The 24,029-nt window shown below is 35.4% G+C and overlaps 1 protein-coding gene across 2 annotated transcripts in view; it reads right to left on the reverse strand.

Annotated features, from left to right (window-relative positions):
* The window catches only part of clu (clustered mitochondria protein homolog), a 54,147-nt gene that overhangs the window by 14,420 nt on the left and 15,698 nt on the right, over positions 1 to 24,029 (reverse strand). For both annotated transcript variants that reach the window (XM_090166372.1, XM_090166371.1), the window contains exons 3-21: positions 16,106 to 16,277; positions 15,331 to 15,474; positions 13,745 to 13,857; positions 13,214 to 13,283; positions 13,068 to 13,152; positions 12,795 to 12,873; positions 12,581 to 12,731; positions 12,259 to 12,487; positions 10,923 to 11,025; positions 10,730 to 10,850; positions 10,523 to 10,614; positions 9,995 to 10,035; positions 7,331 to 7,385; positions 5,723 to 5,801; positions 3,022 to 3,127; positions 2,873 to 2,963; positions 2,045 to 2,282; positions 1,213 to 1,272; positions 790 to 851 (exon numbers count right to left, since the gene is read on the reverse strand). In XM_090166372.1, the coding sequence (XP_090022498.1) occupies positions 790 to 851; positions 1,213 to 1,272; positions 2,045 to 2,282; positions 2,873 to 2,963; positions 3,022 to 3,127; positions 5,723 to 5,801; positions 7,331 to 7,385; positions 9,995 to 10,035; positions 10,523 to 10,614; positions 10,730 to 10,850; positions 10,923 to 11,025; positions 12,259 to 12,487; positions 12,581 to 12,731; positions 12,795 to 12,873; positions 13,068 to 13,152; positions 13,214 to 13,283; positions 13,745 to 13,857; positions 15,331 to 15,474; positions 16,106 to 16,277 (2,091 nt within the window). The remainder of the gene's footprint in view (positions 1 to 789; positions 852 to 1,212; positions 1,273 to 2,044; positions 2,283 to 2,872; positions 2,964 to 3,021; positions 3,128 to 5,722; positions 5,802 to 7,330; positions 7,386 to 9,994; positions 10,036 to 10,522; positions 10,615 to 10,729; positions 10,851 to 10,922; positions 11,026 to 12,258; positions 12,488 to 12,580; positions 12,732 to 12,794; positions 12,874 to 13,067; positions 13,153 to 13,213; positions 13,284 to 13,744; positions 13,858 to 15,330; positions 15,475 to 16,105; positions 16,278 to 24,029) is intronic.

A 24,029-nucleotide genomic window follows, 5' to 3' on the forward strand; every position in this document is an offset into this window, starting at 1 on the left:
CAATGAAGATAATTACATCCAAAACACGTAAAAGACTTTACTAATTTTAAGAATTTACAAAAAATTAAAATTCCCCGTACTGGCGCCTGACGAACTTTAAATTGGACGAATTGGCGCCTGACGGCTCCGCGCACTCACTTCGCTCGAGCGCTGGGGGCCCGCGGCGCCTCCCCAACCCCATACTAAAAAAAGCTATGGGCCATCTATAACGCAACCTAGAGGAGAGTACCAAACCTTGTGCATCAAGTATATAATATAAACTATCTAAATAATAACAACCAAAAACGTGGAAAGGCCAAAAAAGGGCAAAATTTTAAATTAAATTAAAAAATGAAATAAGCGTTTGCGGCCCAAAAATACAAAACACCTAGAAATTTCCCAAAATTAACAAAACTTTAAATTTGTTTTATAAACTACCGGAATATCATGTGGAAATTATTAGGACTGAAAAACACGTGGTGTCGGCAACCAAAACTTTGGTGTCGGCGAACACACAACAAAGATAATTACAACAAAAAACGTGAAAATGTCCAAAAATGTGCAATATTTTTTATTAAATTAAAAAATTAAATAATCATTTGCGGCCAAAATAAAAAATACCCTCGCTATCTACGTGACAAGGTCTATCAGGCGCAAGCAAAATAAAAATAAAAATCAATGAGGCCACTGTAGTTAACTTCACCCGAAAAAATATATCTATTTTTATCATTATAGATATCAGTTCAGAATGTAGACAAAAATGTAACTCAATAAATTTTTACATTTTTTAAATTGTAAAATATCTAGTACCTTGGAGGTGGGATGAGTGACTCCATACGAAAAGACATCAGGATTAAACCTTACATCAAATTCTGTAGTACAAATATACCTTAAAATTAACTCTAATGGAATTTTACAACATGAATAAATGGTATTGATTTAAAGATAATACAAATAGTGTAAAATATTAACTTCACTAGCAATACAACAGGTAGTGTTGGCACAAATTTAACTAATAACGATAAAACATACCACAAAAATTCCTAAACTGTAACTAATCACTTAAAAATCCAGGTGGCAAATGGTTTAAATTTCCAGAATAGACAATTATGAGTTAACTGGCTAATAGAATGATGTGTCACTTTTAAACGGGTTTAATCACATTGTTCTAACTGGTTATTGTCTCAACCCTGGTCCTTTCACCCTTACCAGGATGGTGAACCCCTTAATTACCTGTATCTTTAAGAGAGCCAACTGCTTTGGCAGCTTTGCTGATGATATCTTTTGTGCTATCTGCATAAGAGAAAATTAAAATGAACACAAATACCATTAATATACCTTTGTATTACCAGTTTCGTTTAATAATCTTGGAAATTAACACATATCAAATTAAGTTGAATATCGCTAGCGCCAAAATAAACAAAATTTAATATTATCAAGTACATGATACGTTTTGTATCTATTTTCTTTTCATAATTATAGTTCATTATACTACCTAAGTCACACCTCATATAGCTAGATATTTACTTTAAGAATGAGCAACATAACCAATATACTCTTGTTGAAAAGTCCCTGATCATACACTTAAGCTTTTACAAATTAAATTTGCTTGGGTAGTACTGAATTAAGCCTACATTGGTCAACTTTGTTCCTGGTTAGATGACCCAACTAACTTTCAATAAATATTAGGTGTATTACAATACATTCAAAATACCACTTTGGTAGATAAGTCAATGAGGTTGTTGAATTTACCTAATTCCTTTGGCTATATCCATTAAAAATTAACCATTAATACGATTTTTATAATAATTAATGAAAATTATGCTCAATTTCTTTAAATTACTGGTAAATGACTACTCAATAAAGGATGAAATTAAACTTTATGAATTTAAGTCTCGATGAAAAGTGCACCATAACAAAATTAAGGTATTTCCCTAGCCTAACTGCATCACTTCTCACAATGAGTTATTACAACTGAGAGATAAGATTGATACATATGAATTTTCGCTTCTCATTGGAACATAAAAACATATTGAAACACACCATTTACTACGCTCAACATTACCTTCAGATTTTTCTCCAGAAGTGTATGATTCAACTATTTTTTTATAATCATCTGCTTCTTTTTTGTTTGTACAATTTGACCGATCTCCAATAATCAATTCATCATCTTTGTCATTGCTTTCTGCATCACTATCTTCATTTTGTATTCTTTTATCTTCCTCAATCGCACGCAAAATATTTTTACAATCCTCTTTTTCCCCATTTTGGTTAATCTTGGGTGATTCTTCTCTTTCATTTGTCTGAAAAATTACGTTTTAAACATCCAAATAAATAATCACGCCATGAAAAATTTATAATTCGGACACTGGCTAGCTCAACTTTATTTCACCTAGTTACCTTATTTTTAATGTCTTGTTCAAAGTGCAGTTACAAGATTGGTAATGCATAACATATCAACTCATGAATTGCTATGCACAAAATTGAAGATATTTTCAAGGCACCAAAATTAAAGATATGTTTTTGACATACCAAAATTAAAGATATGTTTTCAAGATACCAAAATTAAAGATTTTATTTCAAGATACCAAAATTAAAGATGTTTTCAAAATACCAAAATTAAAAATTATTTCAAAATACCAAAATTAAAAATGTTTTCAAGATATTAAAATTAAAGGAGTGTTTTCAAAATAGCAAAATAAAAGATGTTTTCAAGATCTTAAAAATAATAAGTTAGCTTTCTTTTAAAATAACTGTGCATAAACAACAAGGTGCATGGTTCAAAGATACCAAAAATAATCTTAAAAAATTAACAATAGCAATGTATAATTTTACACTTCATAAATTAAAATTTAAAAAAGTAATCCTTTAATATAAGAACAAACTTTCGTACCTTATTAGTACTACCTGTATCCTTAGAAAGCTTTTTGAAACCTTGTTGTAAGTGAAAAGCAGCTAACTTTATAAAGAGCATGTATTTGGCTCTGCAAAAAAAATTATGAGCAACAATAGTGAAGGCATAAAAAATTTAAGAATACATACTCAACAAATGCATCTATTAATTCTTGGCGAAGACAGCAAAGCTTATGTTTATGTTTCCTAGGATACCCCATAGCTTGTGATTCTTTACTAGGATCTTCTCCTGACACTGAAAAAAAACCTAATTAAACCTCCTTCAGCACCTAGGCCTAACCCTCGTACAATACGTAGCAGAGAATTTAAGGCTGCTGCCTGGTCTCAGTTCCTATGGGCTAAAAAGCGTCTTGCCTCTCTTAGTGTTTTAGATGCCCTTCATAACCTATACCGTACTGCTTATAATGCTTTTACATCCCGTGCCCAAAACACTCGTCGTAAATATGACGCAGCGTTAACCAATCTTATTCGTGATAACCCGAAGTCCTTCTGGACCCATTATAACAAATTCCGCTGCTCTCGTGTACCCATCTCCGAGCTTAAGAAGCCAGATGGTTCTATAACTACTACTTTATCTGAATCAGCTTCAGTGCTTTATGATTTTTTCCTCCACTGTTAGAATCAGTGGCCCTTTAGCTCCGCCGCTAGCTCATTGTGCTAATCGTGTGAACCTGCTGATATTGTCATCTTATTGGGTAAATTAAATGCTTCTAAATCCCCAGGTCCCGACGGTCTTCACCCTCATTTACTTAAATCTCTAGCAAATGCCCTATCCTTCCCACTGTATCTCCTTATTTGTCGTTCTTTTACTGTGTGAGCTCCCCCCTTCCTGGAAGGAGGCTCATATTACCCCCATTCACAAAAAAGGTCCTCGGACCCCCCATTTATCAACTGATCTCGTAACTCTGCAAAAAGCGCAAAACCAATTTTCCAAACTCGTCACTAAATTCCAAAAGCTCCCTGCCCCTTCTCATTTAAAATCCCTTTCTATACAGCTCATCCAGATTCGCCACAAAATTAATAATTTATGTCTACTCCACAAATTTTTCAATAACAGCCTCGATAATACCTTTAATGATTTCTTTTCCTTAAATGTGGGGTCCACGACGCATGGTAATTCCCTTAAGTTAATTAAACCAAGAGCAAAAGCTGCATTTAGACAATTATTTTTCCCAGTGTAATTAATCATTGGAACTCTCTCCCAACGCAAAAACGCAAATCGTTACTGAAAAACACTATTCTATATTTAAAACTCTAGTAGAAAATTTGGCAAAATTGAACTACAGCGGCCTCATGTAATTTTGCTTTTTTTGTGGCGGAGAATGTAGCACTTGACGCGTAGATTACGTATTTATTATTTTTCGGCCGCAAATGATAATTTAATTAATTAACTTAATTTTAAAAAAGGAGTAATTTTAGGGATTACCGTTTTTTTTGGCGGAGAATGTCGCGCTTGACTCGTAGATTACGAAGTTATTTTTTTGGGGGCCGCAAATGATAATTTTGTTAATTAACTTAATTTTAAAAAAATAGTCATTTTAGGGGATTAGTAACGTTTTTCTAAAAATAGTTCCGTCGTGTATCCGTCGACACCACTTTTTTGACGCGCCCCAGCCCCATTCTGAGCATTGACGGTGGGCCTTCTGTAATCGTACCTAGTGGCACCGTAATTAGTGAAATCATATCAACTTAAATAGTAACAAAAATGAGAACAGGTTTGCTTCCAAAAGACGTTACTAAATTCCCCGAATTGGCGCCTGACGCACTTTAAGATTCCCGTATTGGCGCCTGGCGGCCCCGCGCACTCACTTCGCTCAAGCGCTGGGGGCGCGCGGCGCCTCCCCAACCCCATACTAAAAAAGGCGATGGGCCATCTATAACGCGACCTAGAGGACAGTAACAAGCCTTACGCATCAAGTATATACTTTTAATATCAACCAGAAAAAAGCGTTTGTGGCCTAAAAATACAAAACACCTAGAAAATGAACAAAACCTGTAATTGATTTTATAAAGTACCAAAAATTAGAATTTTTTAAAATTACATTAAAAAATTAAATACCAATTTGCGGCCAAAATAAAAAATACCCTCGGCATCTACGTGACAAGGTCTATCAGGTGCAACCAAAATTAATATAAAACTCAATGAGACCGCTGTAGTTCACTTCACCCGAATTTTTTTTTAATTCAGATATTTAATCTTTATCTCCCTTATCTTATTTTACGTCTTGTTCTGATTTTGTAATTGTTACTGTCCTTGCCCCATTTTGTATTCTATTACATTGTGTTTTGTACCATTTCAACTGTAAAAGATTGGAAGCCTGCACATAAGCCTATTACGGCTTTGTGGGCACATGTGATAATAAATAAATAAATAAGATTTTTCAATAGTGTGATGAATTAAAATAATATCATCTGGATGAAAGAATAAGTAGTAAAAAACTAACAGCTTAAAAATTTGAGCATATAAACATGACCCAATAGGAAAATTTAAAGGCTGAAAAATATCGTTCCAAATAATCTCACTTTCTATATTTTGCTGTTAAAATGTTTATTTTTTTGAGTATTCAATGATTTCACTACCTTATGAAGTGTATTTATTTCACTGGAAGCTAGGTTAAATTTGCGAATAATCCATTGACACTGACACACTATTTACACTTACTCATTATATCCACATTAGGGGTGAAAAATACACCTATTTTTTAGAAATCCATTAAGCGGTTTAGTTTATGGTATGTTTAAGCGAAATCAGCATAAAATTAGTGCTCAAATAGAATTTTTAAAGACTAGTATTTAAGTTTGCAAGACTAAAATTAGAGCAAAACATTACATGGCAAATAGTTGACATCAGGAGGAAATGTGCGCAGCAGATCCAAAATGTAGTGCCTGCCATCATTACCAATGATACCCTAAAACCAGACACATAATAAAAGTTAACAAAAAAATTCTTATCATCCAGTAGGCCTAAGCTAAACTGGCTGAAACATTTATAAAAAAAATTGCCAAAAGCTTAACATGCTACAGTCTCCAATACTGTTACTTTATATAGTTCATTTTATTAAATTAGAAAAATTCTTGGAGATAATATATTGATAGAAAGAACTTCAAGCTGGTAAGATGCATGAATTTATTCACAAGCCCAAGAATATTGAACACGGAACATACTACTTCAATAATGTTGTGCATAAAACTAAGTCATTACCTTTTAAGTTCACAAGTTTCTTGCCCCATCTGTTACTGAAGATTTTGTAATATTTCAGTTAAGGGGAACCCAGTGAATGTTATGCTTTATGGCATTTTTAGATAGGTTTACTTGGCAGTATACCATCATCATTCTCGATGAACCTGTGATAGCTACAATAATTTCCACCAACTACCTCCTTTGACTCCCTACATCTTCTGTGATTTTTTTAATGATGTTTTTAACTAGCAACCCTTCTATTAACTAGAGGGCGCCCCATTGACCATTTACCTTAGTGCCCCTATGGGGCTTCACAGCTTATAGCACCTAAGAGATTCTGTTTCGATATCTAATATAGTGCCAACACTTCTAGACATGTAAGAACTTTTGTGTTTAATTTGTTTATTTTTCAGCCCAGATATGAATTAATTGAAAGAGGTTTAGAAGCATACAGAATTTTACTCGCCACTTCTTAGAGATTACTTAAGATTTACAATAACCATAACACAGCGATGCTGAATCATTACTCCATCTACTGGCACATTCATAGGGATTCCCCTGAAGTTAGCAATTTTTTAAATATAAAATCACTATTGCTAGCAGTGGTACGAGAACCAAAACAAATTTTTTACCATACTTTGATAAATAATAATCGACCCATTATACTCTTTGGCAATGAAAAGGAAATTCCTCAAAAGTAGCTTTAATTTCAATTTTTTTTGTCTATGAAAACGAAATATTTTACCTATAAATCAAATTATAGCATTAAAAATTAATAAGTATTATTATTTTTGGCCAAAAACGACATAACTGGCAGAATTGGCTATAAAAAAATTTTATTTTAAAATTACTAGACAGCATAATAAATGTTATTTTTTGGAGCTTTATTGGTTTTACCAAAGACAGTACTTAGAAATTTGCTTAAGGCATGATTTCAAACACGCAAAAGATAATAAACGCTACGTAAATTGTGGAGAAATGGTTATTGGTTATAACTTTCTTTGCACTCTTGCAGTTTATGCTCTGTATTCAATATGTTTTAAATATGCCTAACCCTTAGAATGCATGATGAGAGCATTAGTTTTATTAATCTATTGATATATTTATTAATTACGCTGAAATTACCAAATGGATATTTTGATATTTATGCAGATAATCAAATATAATTGTAAATAGCAAGCAAAGTATAAATAACAACATGCACTAATTACTTCCATTATATGCAAAATTTCTGAGAAAAATTACACAGCCACTTACTTTGCACTCAACTGAAGAACACAGCTCTACTTCTTCACCTTTTTCATTAATGACTCTGAAAGTATATGGAATATTTAACAAAAAGTGTACATTATAAGCAAACTAATAACGATAAGGATGACACTGGTTGCCTTGCCTACAGCTTTTTTTTACTGACAAATTTCTTTGCCAATGACAAATAAAAATTATTACTATTAGAAATTTCCCTATAGGTTAGAATCAAATTTCCCATTTACTACCTAGTGATGCAATTTCATTATTTTCAAGTATCAGGTAAAAGAAATTGTAGGCAAACAATTACCAGCAAAATTTGCAGTACAGCCCCGCACGTCGGTTTTATTTTTTTTAATCCGTGGACAGTAAAGAAATTAAATTTGTCAGAAATAAAAATTCATAAAGGTATTTAAAAAAAACGATATTAGCAATATTGCCATTCATTAAGTGTTCTGTAGCATTAAAAACCAATGTTCTTCTTGAAATAAGAATAAATCTTAAAATAATTTATCTTTTATTATAAAAAAAGCTATTCAAACTTTTAGGCAGTTATTCCAAATATAACCTTCTATTACCAAACCCATTAATACTAATGAAAGACATTTTATGAAGAATCTACACATATAAGTTCAAATCGGTTAAAATAATGCCATAAAAACTAACACAAAAAGCATAAAAAGTCTGAAGCATTTCAAAATCAGTTTCAAAAGGCTTTAAGTTCCATGAACACTTAAATATTCTTTCCCTTACGTAAAAAAATGTTGGATTTCAGTTTCTATTTAGTTTGTATACACATTTTTAGTTGATATTAACTTGGCATTAAGTAGGCTCAAGTTGTCAGCATATTTCAAGTTACTAGTTGAAGGGGTAATAAGTTGTTATTCAGTTGGTCGGAAAATACTTCTTTTGCTAAGTTTGTAATTAGTTGGTTTTTACTTTTAATATTGCAAGTATTCAAACAAGCTGATTAAGTTTGGTTTATGAAATTAAATCAACATTTGTAATTTAAAATTTAATATAATTCAAAAAGTATAAATTGTGAATAATCATTGGTTACATTTATGCTTTACAAGAAAACTATGTATACACTTAGTATGTCTAAGAAGCCATTGGCCCCTTGCTACAAGTGCCTCTGCAGAAACACAAGGGACTTTAACTACGTCGACCGTAAAACTTAGCTGGCTGCTGCCACGAGTGAAAATCTCAGCTGCAAACTACGCTCTTTTCAATGAGAATCATAGAAAAGGGCCGCCATCGTCTTTCTTAGACAAGTATATACATAAATAGGTTCCTGGTTTTACTGATAGGAATATTACATATTTACCTTTACAATTAAATCTGTATCAATAAATTTATTTCCAAATTTTAATTCATAAATTGTTTTGGGATGGCATAATGAACTGCTTTGTAGTTCAGTCAACTTACAAACCTCACATTTGAAAAAATTTCATTAATTAAGACAATGGGGCCATTTTAAGGGAAATTAAATGACTGATTACCATAATAATAATGGATTTTTAAAAACTGCTTGCTAGTTTCGTCGCTATTCCAGACACTATCCATCTCCGGAATGATAACCTTAGTTATTTGATAAAGCATTTATTTATTTATACGGCACAAAAAATTTGCAGATTTTTAAAAAAATTTATATTTATTCACTGTCACAAAATGGTACCAAGCAAAAATCATTAAGGCAATTGAACCCAAACAAATGGGCTGAGCCTATTTCAGCTATTAGTCATGGTTAAAATCTATGGGTAACAACTACTTATTAATAGCATATTGAATTTGCAATTTATTATTATAATTTATATTAAAAATTATTCGGTTATTAATATTAATATCAATTTAAAATAAATTCAAGATAAGTTCAATCGTTTCTAAAAAATTAGAATAAAATAATTGATTGAAAAAAATACGTACACAATTAATCTATAAAAATTTAAACACCACACCAATTTCTTTGTCAGTGAACAGATGATATCACAAAGTAAAATTACTATGAAGGACTTAACATATAAGTACCAGATCAAGCCACTCTAGCCCAAAAGCTATGTTTGTTGCTCTCAATTACCTCAAAAAAATTTTACTATGATGCAAAACCAGTAATGATTTCAAATACATTTGTAACGGATCTGGTCACCGGATGGCGTCCGGGTCCGTTATAAAAAAAATTTAGTTATATTTTCGCTATCAGCCGCTAGAGGGATAGCAGTCTAGCGTGGGCAGTATAAATGTCGTGCGCCACGCGATTTCATTGTCTCTTTCTCCTTGCCTCGCCTCGAGATGGTTGCCCATGTGGATTCCGGGTCAACGTTTTGTATCACCTCGTTGATATGTTTTTAATCTCTGCCCCAAGAATTCCCATTTACATCATAAAGATTTCCCCGAGATATATTATGGCTGAATGAGGTAGTTCCCATGTCATTGTAAGTGTTATTATTTTTCTGAATATTAAACATGTTATTTTGACCGAATCACCTCAATTGGTGATTTTCACTTATAAGACTGGCTTAGCCAAAACCCTAACTTGTAACCGCTTACCCTAATTGTGTAACATCCTTTATGGGATACGATTTGGGAAGGCGAAACGGTTACACATTTAAAGAGAGGCATGGTATTAGTAAAAACTGCTACCATATTTAAAAATTTAAAATAAGTAAAACTTACGTGTGTGGAAGAACTTTTAAGTGCTGACCAGCTTTATTCAACTGTGGAAAGAAAATTACACACAAATATTTAAATATTAAATAACAGAAAAAAGTTTGGTGATTTTGGTAAAGAGTTAGAAATTATGATAATAAAAACTTAAAATATTTAATTTAGTAATATTATGAAGGAGTGACATCACAACTATGAAATATTACTTTTATAATTGTTGTTCTAACAGTGTTGTTATCATTATTCACTCTTTCCATGTTCATTAAAAAAATACTATTCACATTTTGATTAAAAAACCTTCACAATTTCATCTAACTGAATCAGTGAGCAAGTCATTTTAAATTTCAGAAGGCAACACTTGAAACAAGCTCAAGAGTAACAAAACCCCTGACAAAAAGGACCCCATCATAAACTAGTCATTAACTTAATGGAATATCCAATGAAGCATTTATTTATTAATAATAAATAATCCGCTAGGTTAATACCTAAGGCACCACCTTAGACCCAAGTCAAATTTAAGCAAAACATATACTTTACCAGCTCTAAATATTTAGGATGAGACACAACAGTTTTTCCAAAATCTACTGAACCATAAACGACCGATTGTTCTTGTTCTCTTTCTAAAATACCTGCAATCGAGAAGCAGATTCCAGAATGTACATATAAATTAATAGTAACACAAAATAAAATTAAATAAGTAAAATTCTTTAAAGTAAGAAAAAAATGGAACATGCAAAAATTTACCAGGAATAATTGATTGAGCAGTCACTCGATATCCTCTGTAATCAATCAAAACAGTACCTAATGTGTATAGATTTTCAACATCTACAGCATTGTAAGCTCTAACACCTTGAAGATCATTGCACTGAATAAGAAATACAAAGGTTATTGATATCCTAAGTAAAGAATTAATATATATAAATAATATTATAATTACAGGGGCAGCATGCGCAGCAGAATCACCTCCTAATTCCTTGTAATGATCTCTAACGTCAAATCCCAAGCTAAAGAATATGTTATTCCAGATAAACATTTGCATTCTGTAAGAAAAAGGTCTCATTAAACCACATCTGGAAATGTTGTTTTTAACAAAAACTTATAGCTCTCAGCATAAATATCACTGGTAAGAGAAACATTATATACTACTAGTCAACTAATGTTTTTCACTATCCCCTGGAACTATGCAGAGCTATCACTGCAATTATGGAACATAGCTTTATTTTCCATTTTTAAATTAATAACATTACCTTCCTAAATTTTAATTACTTGCAAGGTTGGTTTTACTTGTAAAAGCTTGCAAGTAAATTTTCACAGGCCTCAGAGTAAAGTTTAATATTTGTCAACAGAAATAAGTAAATGAAAATTTTCTTGACATAAAATCATTGTAGTGCTGTTGTATACTACTCAAGCACTCAATTCAGGAATTTTAGGTGACAAGTATGTTTAAAAAAAAGTAGGCATGTAGAGGAGGACAATGCTTTCTATGAATCTAGTTCAATTAGTGTGCAAGGATTAAAAGTTTAAAGGTTAAATTTAAGAAATGCTTGCTTCCCCGCATTTATTCCATGGAAAAAGGAGATAAACTTAGCAATATAAAATATAATGACACAATTTTCCTGAAAAATTCCTCAGATACATACAGGGTGTCCACTAAAAAATGATCCACTGTTTATAATTGAAAAGCTATTTTTGGTATGATAGCAGGGGTCCTCAGATGATACAAAACTAACTAAATTAATAGTACCCAAGCATGATCACTTGGACATTTTTATTTATAACCTTATTTTTAGTGTTTATTTTCTTGGCATCCTATTGGCCAATTTACATATGTTCAGAGCCACTTGAACCAAAATTTCATGGAGGACACCTTTCTAATTGGAATCGAGCCTCGAAGCCCAAGAGTTCGAGATAAATTTCGAATTAACTTAAGGATATGGTTCAAGGTCATTTAGTTTTGAATCATCTAATGAAAATATCAAATTCCTAGAAAAAATAGCTTTTCAATTATCTCTGGATAATTTTTTAATTGTGTTAACCACTAGTGTAGACATTTTAGTGTATGTTCAACAATGTATTTTTTAATGCTAATTAATTACGTTTTGTTAAATTTAATAAAATTGTACGTTAAAATAGGTTTTTATTTAAAAATAACTTTTATGCTTAAGACTTTCATCCAGAATAAAAAAAAATGTCTAGTCACTTATAAAAAGAATAGATAAGCCACACCCATGGGTTTTTTATTCTAATTTATTAAGATAATAATGCTCATATACTTTGTTTCTTCTCCAGGATTTATAGCCATAACATTTCCATCTATAACAGCCATTGCTCCTCTAGTAGCAGCAGCAACAAAGTCACTATGAACTTTGAAAATTGCCCGTTCTCTAAGTAGTCTCTCTAGAAGCGTTTTTCTGGGTAATTCCCTGGTTGTTTGTAGTTCTTCATTCCAGTCCCTTGTTTGTCCAGGAATGTGCTCTTCATAGCCAAGTTTTGAAGAAAATGCTAAATAATAAATATAATCATTATTTATATCTATATCTAATAACCCAATAAAAATGAGCAGCAGACAGCCAGTTTGGTGAAAATTGTACATACCATCTTCAGCTCTAATTGAGTCAATTGTATGTTCAAAACTAGGGGCCATCCACATATAGATTTGATAAGGAGTTGCAACTCTTTCAAATGGGTGACGCTGTGTACGCTTTTTTTGAATCAGTGAAAAATTACGTTTGAACAAGGCACTGATCTACAAAAATAGCAATTGTTAAGACTTAAGAAAATATTAAAAAATATAAATAAGCTTGCTTACTTGTGAAAGTAAGTCTATAAGAGAATGATAGACTAGTTTAGGATTGGCTGGACGGGGATTAAATTCTTCTTCAGTTGACCTGAATAAAACCAAAAAAATCTTATACAAAAAATTGTGAAGCACAACCACTAGAAGTAGAGAATAGAGCTGGTGGTAAAACACCCCCCCTTGTCAATATTTTCTCTAGCGCATAACAGAAAAAATATTTTTGACACCAGGGGATTAAGTAAAGGTGAAGTAGACCTCTAATTCTTCAAAATTAAAAAAACTCACTGATTTACATAAAAGCCCCTTGTGGATGCAGTGATATGAAAATGTTTATCTTCCAAAGTCACAACATAAAGATACATTAAATCACCTAAGCAAAAATAAACCATTAAGAATAACATAGATGAAGGATATATTTGAGATCACTTTACCATGAAGCTTTCGTGTTCCAGGCGGAGGATTCCATCCACTAGTGGTTAAGACTTTCAACGCAGAGAGCCCCTTTAGAAAATGGAAACATTTATTTACTAAATTTAATAAAGGTGAACATGATTGCATTATACATGCAAGCTACTTAATTTTCAATTCCAAAACTTAAATTCAAGGGTGCATTAACATATAAAGGGTGAAGGGAAACGGGTAAAGGCCATAGCTGATTTTCAGTCTCAGCACTAATTACAAAAAAATCTTGATTGCTTGGAGCACCAGTATATAAATTTCTGAACACATGCATATAAATTAGAAAAACTAATCTTCTTGCATATAGGTAAAAATAACTAATAAGAAAAAAATTACTTTTAAACACAGAATTAGAGAAAATTTTACTGGGGAGCCTGAACTGTTCAACAAATAAGTCAAATATATTTCAGTTATGTGACCTCATCAGTAAATTTTCAATGTGAATAATATCATATCAAAAGCAGCTGCCTCAGAGGTGACTAAAACTGAGGAAATTGGCTTACTTTTTGTTCTTTGGCTTGTGGCAGTAAAGGCAAAAGCGGTCTATCTTTACTGTTAGGAAGAATGAAATCAGGAGGTGTGCAGTCCACTGAATCTGGGCGCCCTTTCTTTTTCTCTACAATGTAAAAAGTAAATCAGAACTTTTTTAATATTTTTAAAAAAGACCTAAAAAATTATATAATTGAAAATTGGAGACAAAATTGTAGTATTTTATCCTTTCTTTGGTTTTGAATTTTAGATTTAATTTAATTTAATAACACGGACTCCTATCTAAACCAGTATCCAACTGATAGGAATATCCTGAAATAAAGCTTTTTATTATTATTATTATTATTATTAACAAGCATTGATTAAATTAAAATATTCATTTATTAAATTTCTTTACAAAAATCATGGAAAACACTGAAATAATTATTTTATAGCCAAGACCTAGAAGTAAAGTAGCAGTTTGAGAAGTTAGGCTATTCTGTTACTAATCTCCAAGAGGTTTTCTAGAAAAGGGCTCCAAAGTTTACAGTTTAAGTCAGGAGATACAAGGCACCCAAAGTTCTGATGCGGTGTAAGACACAAGAGTATTTAGACTAAAATATGGTAATTAACATTCAGGCAAGTAAGAAAAATATAACTATCCGGAAGAGGGTTCTGTTGAACATGTTTCATGGTGAAATTAGATAGCTAAGAGTAAGAGCACTCTGAGGGACCCAAGGAAGTTTGCCTTTACCTCTGCATGGCCCCAGTTAGATCAAACATTTTAGGCATAATATCATATTTTAAAAACTTTATGGTATGTTTAAAAACACAAATTTATATTAGATAATGCAAATTTGTCATTTAATATTAGATCCATTGCAGCAGGAATCCATACCTCTACTTGGAATGCTTATCCTGCCGTATCCCAGTAATATCACACTGACGGCTTTGGCACCGCCTACGAGAGAAAAAAATCCCCTCTGTGCACGCTCCCTCTCACGTAGTTGTTTGTTAAGTTAACATAGTTACGTCAAAAAAACCATCAGCCACATCCAGACGAAAATCTGCCGCGACAAGCATTCCAAGTAGAGGTATGAATTCCTGATTGTAGCAATGAATGATTATGCAAATATTGAAGCTGCACATTCCATTATAAAAATATAGTTAATATATAATTGGATAAGGTTTTTAAAAAAGATTAACGTATCCATATTCTTGACAAAGTTTTCCAACTTTTTTTATTTTGTATTATTTTTTTTAAATCAAAAAATTGTTTAATTTGATTTAAATCGTATATTATTGATTTAAAGTGTGTTTTTTAGGGTTTTATGGCTGTTTTCTTAACAAATTGATAAATAATTTTAGTGCAGCGATAATGTAAACTAAATTTAAAATTTTTCTTTATTAAATTGAATTATTAATTAATAAAATTTTAATTGCATTTTCCCTGTATTTAAATTTCTTAAAAACCTATTTTTGTACATTTTCATAAATACATTGAAGCGTAATAAGAGATTTTAAAAAATAACTAGGTTTAAATCAAGTATTTTAAAAAAATACCCTGAAACTTGATTTAACAAACTTGTCACAAACTATTCACCTGGTAGGTTAAACTTACCCATAATATCACCTTGTGTGATAACATTTAAAAATGTTAACGAATTGCAATCAACCCCATTAAATGCGTCGGCTAAATCCACGGATTTCAGTAAATCTCTAACATGACGAACATGAATTCTGGCTTCTCTAACTGTATATGGATCTGAAAATAAACAAAAAATAGAAGACAAGGCAACAAAGAAATGATGTGAATCAAAAGTGTGTACTATTTAAGCATTTGTTAAATGAATATCACTTAAAAAGTAAAAATTAGGATGGGAAATGGTATGGTATACATTAGGAGAGGGGGTGATATGTAAAAAAGTAGAAACACAGCTGCCTGTCAATAATAATCACCATAAGCTTTAGAGAAGGCTAGTGGGTTTACGATTTAATAACGATCAGGAATTGATTATGGTAGCGATAAGAAATTGTTATGTCTCATAAAGTAAACCTTGATAAGGACTTAAAAAACCAGGCTAAACGGTATATAAATTAATGTCGCGGTTGAATAAATCAAACTATCTAGTAAGGACCAGTCCATCTTTCATTCAAACCCTTGATTCTGGCTGGGGTTGGCCAAAAGCATGGTATCGTCCGAGAAATGAAATGGTGTATATTCTTCCTAGAATTTTAAAAAAGTTTGTCTTCTTTGGAAAAGACTTGGAGGGCTAAATGAGGCATTTTTTAAGCATTGATGAGTGTAGTCATTAATAACTCACTTAACCTTATTTGATTGAATCAAAATCTCGTCAAATAATCAAGCAAACCAAAGATAAACTGGTTAAGTTTACCTTCAACAACTTTTATGACTGATCCATCCTTTAGACCCTCAATATTTTTAAGTTCAGCAAAGTTGTCCATAGTAACACCATCTAATTGCAGAGAGAAGCAAGTACGATGACACGTGTCTTCTCTGTCCATTAAGAGCTGAAGAATCTCTTGAACTAATTCCATGGAACTAACCTTTTTTAATAAAAAGAAATTGTAATTAATTCAATCAACTAATACTCAGTATGAAATATAAGATAGGTGTATGTCCTTGAATTACAATGGTAAACTGATGAAACAGTGAAAGGTGTAAAAATTGGTTTACACATTTAAGTATTTTACTTCAGTGGATAGTTACACCAGGATACTTGGAATGTCTATGACTATCATCTCCCTGTTGATTCTCATAGAAATAGGCGTTTACAACGAATATTTTTGTTTTCTATGTGCTTGACTAAACTCAGGGCCTAAGCGACAATAAGCCTTGTCCCAAATATATGTTCACTTATCGCTTTTTCTCTGTTTCTAACCATCTAAACTACTTCGTCGCAAAAACCAAAAACGGTTTTCAACAGACTTGAGCGGAGCGAGCTGCAAATCAAGTCGTTAATTAGGCTTAGATTAATTAAACCTAAGTAGAGAAAGAAAAGCGTGATAAATAATTTAGTTTACCAAAGTTTACTGTTTATTTGGTAAAGAACAAACAAAATAAAAATCGAAAATATCTGTACACATCTATTGCTTATCTTATTTGAAACTTGGCCTATGTGGTAATACCAAAAAGGATCTTAAACCTTTCAAGTTCAGTTTTTTTTGGCAGATAATCCACTCTTATTGTTAATTTTTAAAAGGCGCGCAATATTAAAACCCGGGTTCAGACGGACAGCAATCTTTTCTCTAGAGTCGCTTTCCGAAGCTCCCCCAACTCCTTTGGCTTCCGACGGACAGCAATCTTTTCTCTCGAGTCGCTTTCCGAAGCTCCCCTTTTCCTTTCCCCAACTTTCCTGGCAAGTTTCCACAGTGAGAGCTACGCTCAATAAGTTATTTTACATGGAACAAGATCAGTTTCGTGATGAACGTAACAAGTTCTACAAGATATTCAGTGCGAGATCCAATCAGGGTTTCTTAAACCCATTTTCTGGTAAGTCCATTTTACAACTTTAAACCAGCAGAGCTGAAACCAGTGTAGTTGCTGGAATTTGAATGGATTTGGAAACATTTAGTGCAAATGGCACTGTTGGGGGAATGTGTGGTAACAAAAACAACTTTCATGAAACATTATTAAAACTTGTTAATGATATATAGTGCTCTCTGACTAAAAATCACAACCTCTCCAGCTCCAGAGAATCTACAGGTTTGCCATTTCTAAGCTAGTGGTAGATGTAGAATCACGTGACTAAACGTAACGTTTAATTGTTAATTGGTAAATACGTATTATTATATATACTAATCGTTAATAATTGTCAAAGCTTATTTAATATACTTTTAACACTCCCCCTCTTTTAAACTTAACATTTCAATACAATTTACAAAATTCATTTTACTTTTGTAAAAATATCTGCGATATTAAACTTTGATGGGACGAATTAAATGTCAAATACTCTTTCAGATAACTTATCTCGCACAAAATGATACCGTATATCAATGTTTTGATTTTTGATTTTCTATGGTAATATTTGCAAAACATATTGCCGATTCATTATCTTAATATTAAAATGTTTTAGTTCTTAGATTATTGGGCATAACCACATAAGTTCTTTTACCAGCTCCGATAATGCAACATACTCGGGTTCCATGTTCGAAAGTGAAACCAACTTTTGCTTGACTGATCGCCATGAAAACGGAGCCGAGCCAATTAATGCCACATATCATGAAGTTGATTTTAGAGTATCTCGGTCAGATGCCCAGTCAGTATCACTATAGATTTGAAGTTCTGGTTGTTGTTGTTTTTCCTAAATCAAACCATGTGCTGCTGTTGACAATAAGTTCCGCGTTATCTGGCAAAGTCTTTGCCAGTGGACAAGTCCAGGATTACTGCTAAATTGGGATAGAGTTAGGACAGATAATAATATGTCTGCCCGGGTTCTCTGAGCGACGAAGAGTAGGGACCCAATTAGTGATTTATATGGTATATTCCTCATTCTTTCCTTCTCGTCTTCGGTTGTAGGACAGTCTCTGCATGTTAACACGATTCCTGTACTCATTGGCAAACAAACGTGATCGTCTTGACTAATGTTGAGCTTCTTTCCTATCTGTTTGATGTAAGATGATTGGTGCATCTTTAATTTTCTATCGGCAGTACTTTCAAACTGTACTCCGAGTACTTTCCTATCTAGTATTTGAGATAGCCGCTTAGAAATTTCATCTAAAATCTCTTCTCTCTTCGTTAGGTGGACCAGGTCGTCGACATAGACCAACACAATGGCTTGGTAAGGAATATAGTACACATAATTTGTTCCCAATAATTTCTTGAAACCTAGCTCCTTGAACGCTTTATCCAACTCCATATACCAATGCGACAACTTTGCTGTAATCCATAAAGCGATTTCAGTAACTTCAAGCAATGTGTACTGGTATTAACTTCCTCATAGCCTGGTTTTTGGTTCATGTATATGTCTCTGTCCAGCTGCCTGTATAAATAGGCGTTTTTGACGTCTATGTGACAATGAGCCCATCCAAAAACCATCACGAAAAGAGAAATGAATCAGGGTAAAATTAACAACAGGTTCCAATGTTGCATCGTAATCGACACCTTCAACTTGGCTGAACCCTTGTGCCACTATTCTGGCCTTCAAGCGCAATATCTTGAACTCGTGGTCCTTTTTAATGGTATAAACCCATCAACAGCCTACGATGTTTCTTCCCTTAAGTCTCTCAATGACTTCTGTTACCCTAAGCTCGTGTAATGTATTTATTTCTTCGTCCATCGCTAACTTCCATTCCCTCTCTTGGGTTGATTTTACTGCTTGCTCATAAGTCTTTGTTATGATAATTTCAGCGCAATGAGCTTCACATGCCTCTGTTGTATTGTCATCTTCGGTTGCTGTGTTTAATAATGTGTTTTGCTTTGAAAAATCCCATGCAGCAATGTCGTGATTTAAATTATTCTGCGTAAGATATCTTTGTACTTCGGGTTTTGATCTAAACTGCTCTTCATTTGGACATAGAAGTAGACATCAGCCAAACCCTTCGTAGCACCAGTTTTTCCAATAGTTACATCTCTGCGCCAACCGTCCGGTAGTTGTGGAGGTACTGCTCCCCCTATCACTTGCTACTCGACTGTTGGAGTTATTTCTCTTTCTGGACTATATACCCTTTGTGGGGCTTCAACTTGAGGAACTTCAGCAGGATGTTCTTCTTCGGATTAGTCTTCAGGCCAAGGAAAAACCAAACCCTCTTCTCTCCTGGTTTTAGTTATATACTGCATACCCATGATTTTCTCATCAAACTTTACGTGTTTGGTTTCCATCATCGTCCTTTCATATGGGTAATAGCTCCTATAGCCACGAGAATTGAAAGCATACCCTACCAATACTCCAAGTTTAGCTCTATTGTTTAATTTACTTTGTTGTCTCTGCTTGGGTATGTGTGCAAAAGCAAGGCAACCAATGACCTTCAGACGGGTTGCACTTGGTCTGTCATTATCCATCCAGAAATTCAAGTAACGTATGTTTTCTCCTATTCTTTAAATATGCTGCTGATGCCAACATTTCGGCCCACATGTTTAGGGGTAATTTAGTATCTGCTATCAATGTTCTTACAGTTTTTAATTATGTTCTGTTAACTCTCTCCGCTACCCCATTCATGGGTGGTGAGTACACATTTGTTCTTTCATGACGAATTCCCTTCTCTTCACAAAGCTGTGTGAACTCTCTATTGCAATACTCTAATCCATCTCAACCCGCCTGATGAACTTCTCAAATTTCTGGAAAACATCATTCTTGTTCGTCATTGTATATAACCAGATACGACGGCTATGTTCATCTACGAATGTGACGTAGTAACGTGCTCCACCTAATGACATGAAAGGAGCTGACCCCCACACATCCGAATGCACCATGTCAAAAATATTTTTACTCTGTATTACTCCAATATTTTTGTGAGCTGACTTTGCTCCGCGCTCTCGGTTTGGTCTACGCTCTCGGTTTGGTCTACGCTCTCGGTTTGGTCTACGCTCTCGGTTTGGTCTACGCTCTCGGTTTGGTCTACGCTCTCGATTTGGTCTACGCTCTCGATTTGGTCTACGCTCTCGATTTGGTCTACGCTCTCGATTTGGTCTACGCTCTCGATTTGGTCTACGCTCTCGATTTGGTCTACGCTCTCGATTTGGTCTACGCTCTCGATTTGGTCTACGCTCTCGATTTGGTCTACGCTCTCGATTTGGTCTACGCTCTCGATTTGGTCTACGCTCTCGATTTGGTCTACGCTCTCGATTTGGTCTACGCTCTCGATTTGGTCTACGCTCTCGATTTGGTCTACGCTCTCGATTTGGTCTACGCTCTCGATTTGGTCTACGCTCTCGATTTGGTCTACGCTCTCGATTTGGTCTACGCTCTCGATTTGGTCTACGCTCTCGATTTGGTCTACGCTCTCGATTTGGTCTACGCTCTCGATTTGGTCTACGCTCTCGATTTGGTCTACGCTCTCGATTTGGTCTACGCTCTCGATTTGGTCTACGCTCTCGATTTGGTCTACGCTCTCGATTTGGTCTACGCTCTCGATTTGGTCTACGCTCTCGATTTGGTCTACGCTCTCGATTTGGTCTACGCTCTCGATTTGGTCTACGCTCTCGATTTGGTCTACGCTCTCGATTTGGTCTACGCTCTCGATTTGGTCTGCGCTCTCGATTTGGTCTGCGCTCTCGATTTGGTCTGCGCTCTCGATTTGGTCTGCGCTCTCGATTTGGTCTGCGCTCTCGATTTGGTCTGCGCTCTCGATTTGGTCTGCGCTCTCGATTTGGTCTGCGCTCTCGATTTGGTCTGCGCTCTCGATTTGGTCTGCGCTCTCGATTTGGTCTGCGCTCTCGATTTGGTCTGCGCTCTCGATTTGGTCTGCGCTCTCGATTTGGTCTGCGCTCTCGATTTGGTCTGCGCTCTCGATTTGGTCTGCGCTCTCGATTTGGTCTGCGCTCTCGATTTGGTCTGCGCTCTCGATTTGGTCTGCGCTCTCGATTTGGTCTGCGCTCTCGATTTGGTCTGCGCTCTCGATTTGGTCTGCGCTCTCGATTTGGTCTGCGCTCTCGATTTGGTCTGCGCTCTCGATTTGGTCTGCGCTCTCGATTTGGTCTGCGCTCTCGATTTGGTCTGCGCTCTCGATTTGGTCTGCGCTCTCGATTTGGTCTGCGCTCTCGATTTGGTCTGCGCTCTCGATTTGGTCTGCGCTCTCGATTTGGTCTGCGCTCTCGATTTGGTCTGCGCTCTCGATTTGGTCTGCGCTCTCGATTTGGTCTGCGCTCTCGATTTGGTCTGCGCTCTCGATTTGGTCTGCGCTCTCGATTTGGTCTGCGCTCTCGATTTGGTCTGCGCTCTCGATTTGGTCTGCGCTCTCGATTTGGTCTGCGCTCTCGATTTGGTCTGCGCTCTCGATTTGGTCTGCGCTCTCGATTTGGTCTGCGCTCTCGATTTGGTCTGCGCTCTCGATTTGGTCTGCGCTCTCGATTTGGTCTGCGCTCTCGATTTGGTCTGCGCTCTCGATTTGGTCTGCGCTCTCGATTTGGTCTGCGCTCTCGATTTGGTCTGCGCTCTCGATTTGGTCTGCGCTCTCGATTTGGTCTGCGCTCTCGATTTGGTCTGCGCTCTCGATTTGGTCTGCGCTCTCGATTTGGTCTGCGCTCTCGATTTGGTCTGCGCTCTCGATTTGGTCTGCGCTCTCGATTTGGTCTGCGCTCTCGATTTGGTCTGCGCTCTCGATTTGGTCTGCGCTCTCGATTTGGTCTGCGCTCTCGATTTGGTCTGCGCTCTCGATTTGGTCTGCGCTCTCGATTTGGTCTGCGCTCTCGATTTGGTCTGCGCTCTCGATTTGGTCTGCGCTCTCGATTTGGTCTGCGCTCTCGATTTGGTCTGCGCTCTCGATTTGGTCTGCGCTCTCGATTTGGTCTGCGCTCTCGATTTGGTCTGCGCTCTCGATTTGGTCTGCGCTCTCGATTTGGTCTGCGCTCTCGATTTGGTCTGCGCTCTCGATTTGGTCTGCGCTCTCGATTTGGTCTGCGCTCTCGATTTGGTCTGCGCTCTCGATTTGGTCTGCGCTCTCGATTTGGTCTGCGCTCTCGATTTGGTCTGCGCTCTCGATTTGGTCTGCGCTCTCGATTTGGTCTGCGCTCTCGATTTGGTCTGCGCTCTCGATTTGGTCTGCGCTCTCGATTTGGTCTGCGCTCTCGATTTGGTCTGCGCTCTCGATTTGGTCTGCGCTCTCGATTTGGTCTGCGCTCTCGATTTGGTCTGCGCTCTCGATTTGGTCTGCGCTCTCGATTTGGTCTGCGCTCTCGATTTGGTCTGCGCTCTCGATTTGGTCTGCGCTCTCGATTTGGTCTGCGCTCTCGATTTGGTCTGCGCTCTCGATTTGGTCTGCGCTCTCGATTTGGTCTGCGCTCTCGATTTGGTCTGCGCTCTCGATTTGGTCTACGCTCTCGATTTGGTCTACGCTCTCGATTTGGTCTACGCTCTCGATTTGATCTACGCTCTCGATTTGATCTACGCTCTCGATTTGGTCTACGCTCTCGATTTGGTCTACGCTCTCGATTTGGCCTACTCTCTCGATTTGGCCTACAATCTCGATTTGGCCTACAATCTTGATTTGGCCTACAATCTTGATTTGGCCTACAATCTTGATTCTGAACTTGGACCGTAAGCGCATCTGATCTGGCTTGCCCTTCATCTCACTGCTGCTGCTTGCTATATTCAGCTAACAAGGTTGTCTTGATGTTCGTTGGCGTAAAAAGGGAATCATCGTAATGATAAATTTGTTGAACTAAATTATTGAAACTTTTTGGCAACTTGTTAATTAGTTGATATGAAATATCCTTCTTTTACATCCTCTCCTGCCTCAGTCAGTTGTCTCTTTACTTCATACAATCTTCCTATGAATGAGGGTATCGTCTCTCCAGGCTTACAGCTAATAGTGAAGAACTCTCTTAAAGCTGCAATCCGTGCTCTTGATTTTGGATAGAAAGCATCTTTTAATGCCACCCAGGCTTCTCTGGGAGTGTCAGCTTCACCAATTAAACTGCGTAAATCTTCACTAATGGATAAGGCAATTCTTGAGTACGCCTTCGCCTCTTTCAGCTTATATTTCTGTTTTGCATCTTATGTGGCTAATTCTCCTCTTGGTGGTTCCTCAGTTCCATTTACAATGTCCCATAAGTTTTTCTCTTTTAACCTGTACACAGTCTCAAAACTCCCAATTTCCATAATTATGTAAAGTCAATTTATTAATTGCATTTACTAAATACGACCCTTCCGCCATCTTGAAAATCAGCGCGTGATGACATGCAGTGAAATGAGCAATAGGAGGATCTCAAATAAGCCTTATCAAGCTAATACATATGTCAAAAATGTTACCACACAAAAAGTTGAACCACGCTCTGCTACCACTTGTTGGGGGAATGTGTGGTAACCAAAACGACTTTCTTGAAACATTATTAAAAAGGTTTAATAAAACTTTTTAATGATATATACAACTGAGTGCTCTCAGACTAAAAATCTCAACCTCTCCAGCTCCGGGAAATCTACAGGTTTGCCAGATCATTTTTAAACTCGTGGTAGATGTAGAATCAAGTGACTAAACCTTTGTTAATTGGTCAATACATATACTAATCGTTAATAATTGCCAAAGCTAATTTAATATACTTTTAACAGGCACAGGTACCAAAGACTATTCGAAAGTCATAAAAATAAACCACTATCAAATATTAGAAATGTATCTAATGAACTTTGAAAAGCAAAATAATAA

This window comes from Leiobunum rupestre, chromosome 2 (genome assembly GCF_980474605.1).
Source record: "Leiobunum rupestre chromosome 2, qqLeiRupe1.1.hap1, whole genome shotgun sequence".
Lineage (NCBI taxonomy): Eukaryota > Metazoa > Arthropoda > Arachnida > Opiliones > Sclerosomatidae > Leiobunum > Leiobunum rupestre.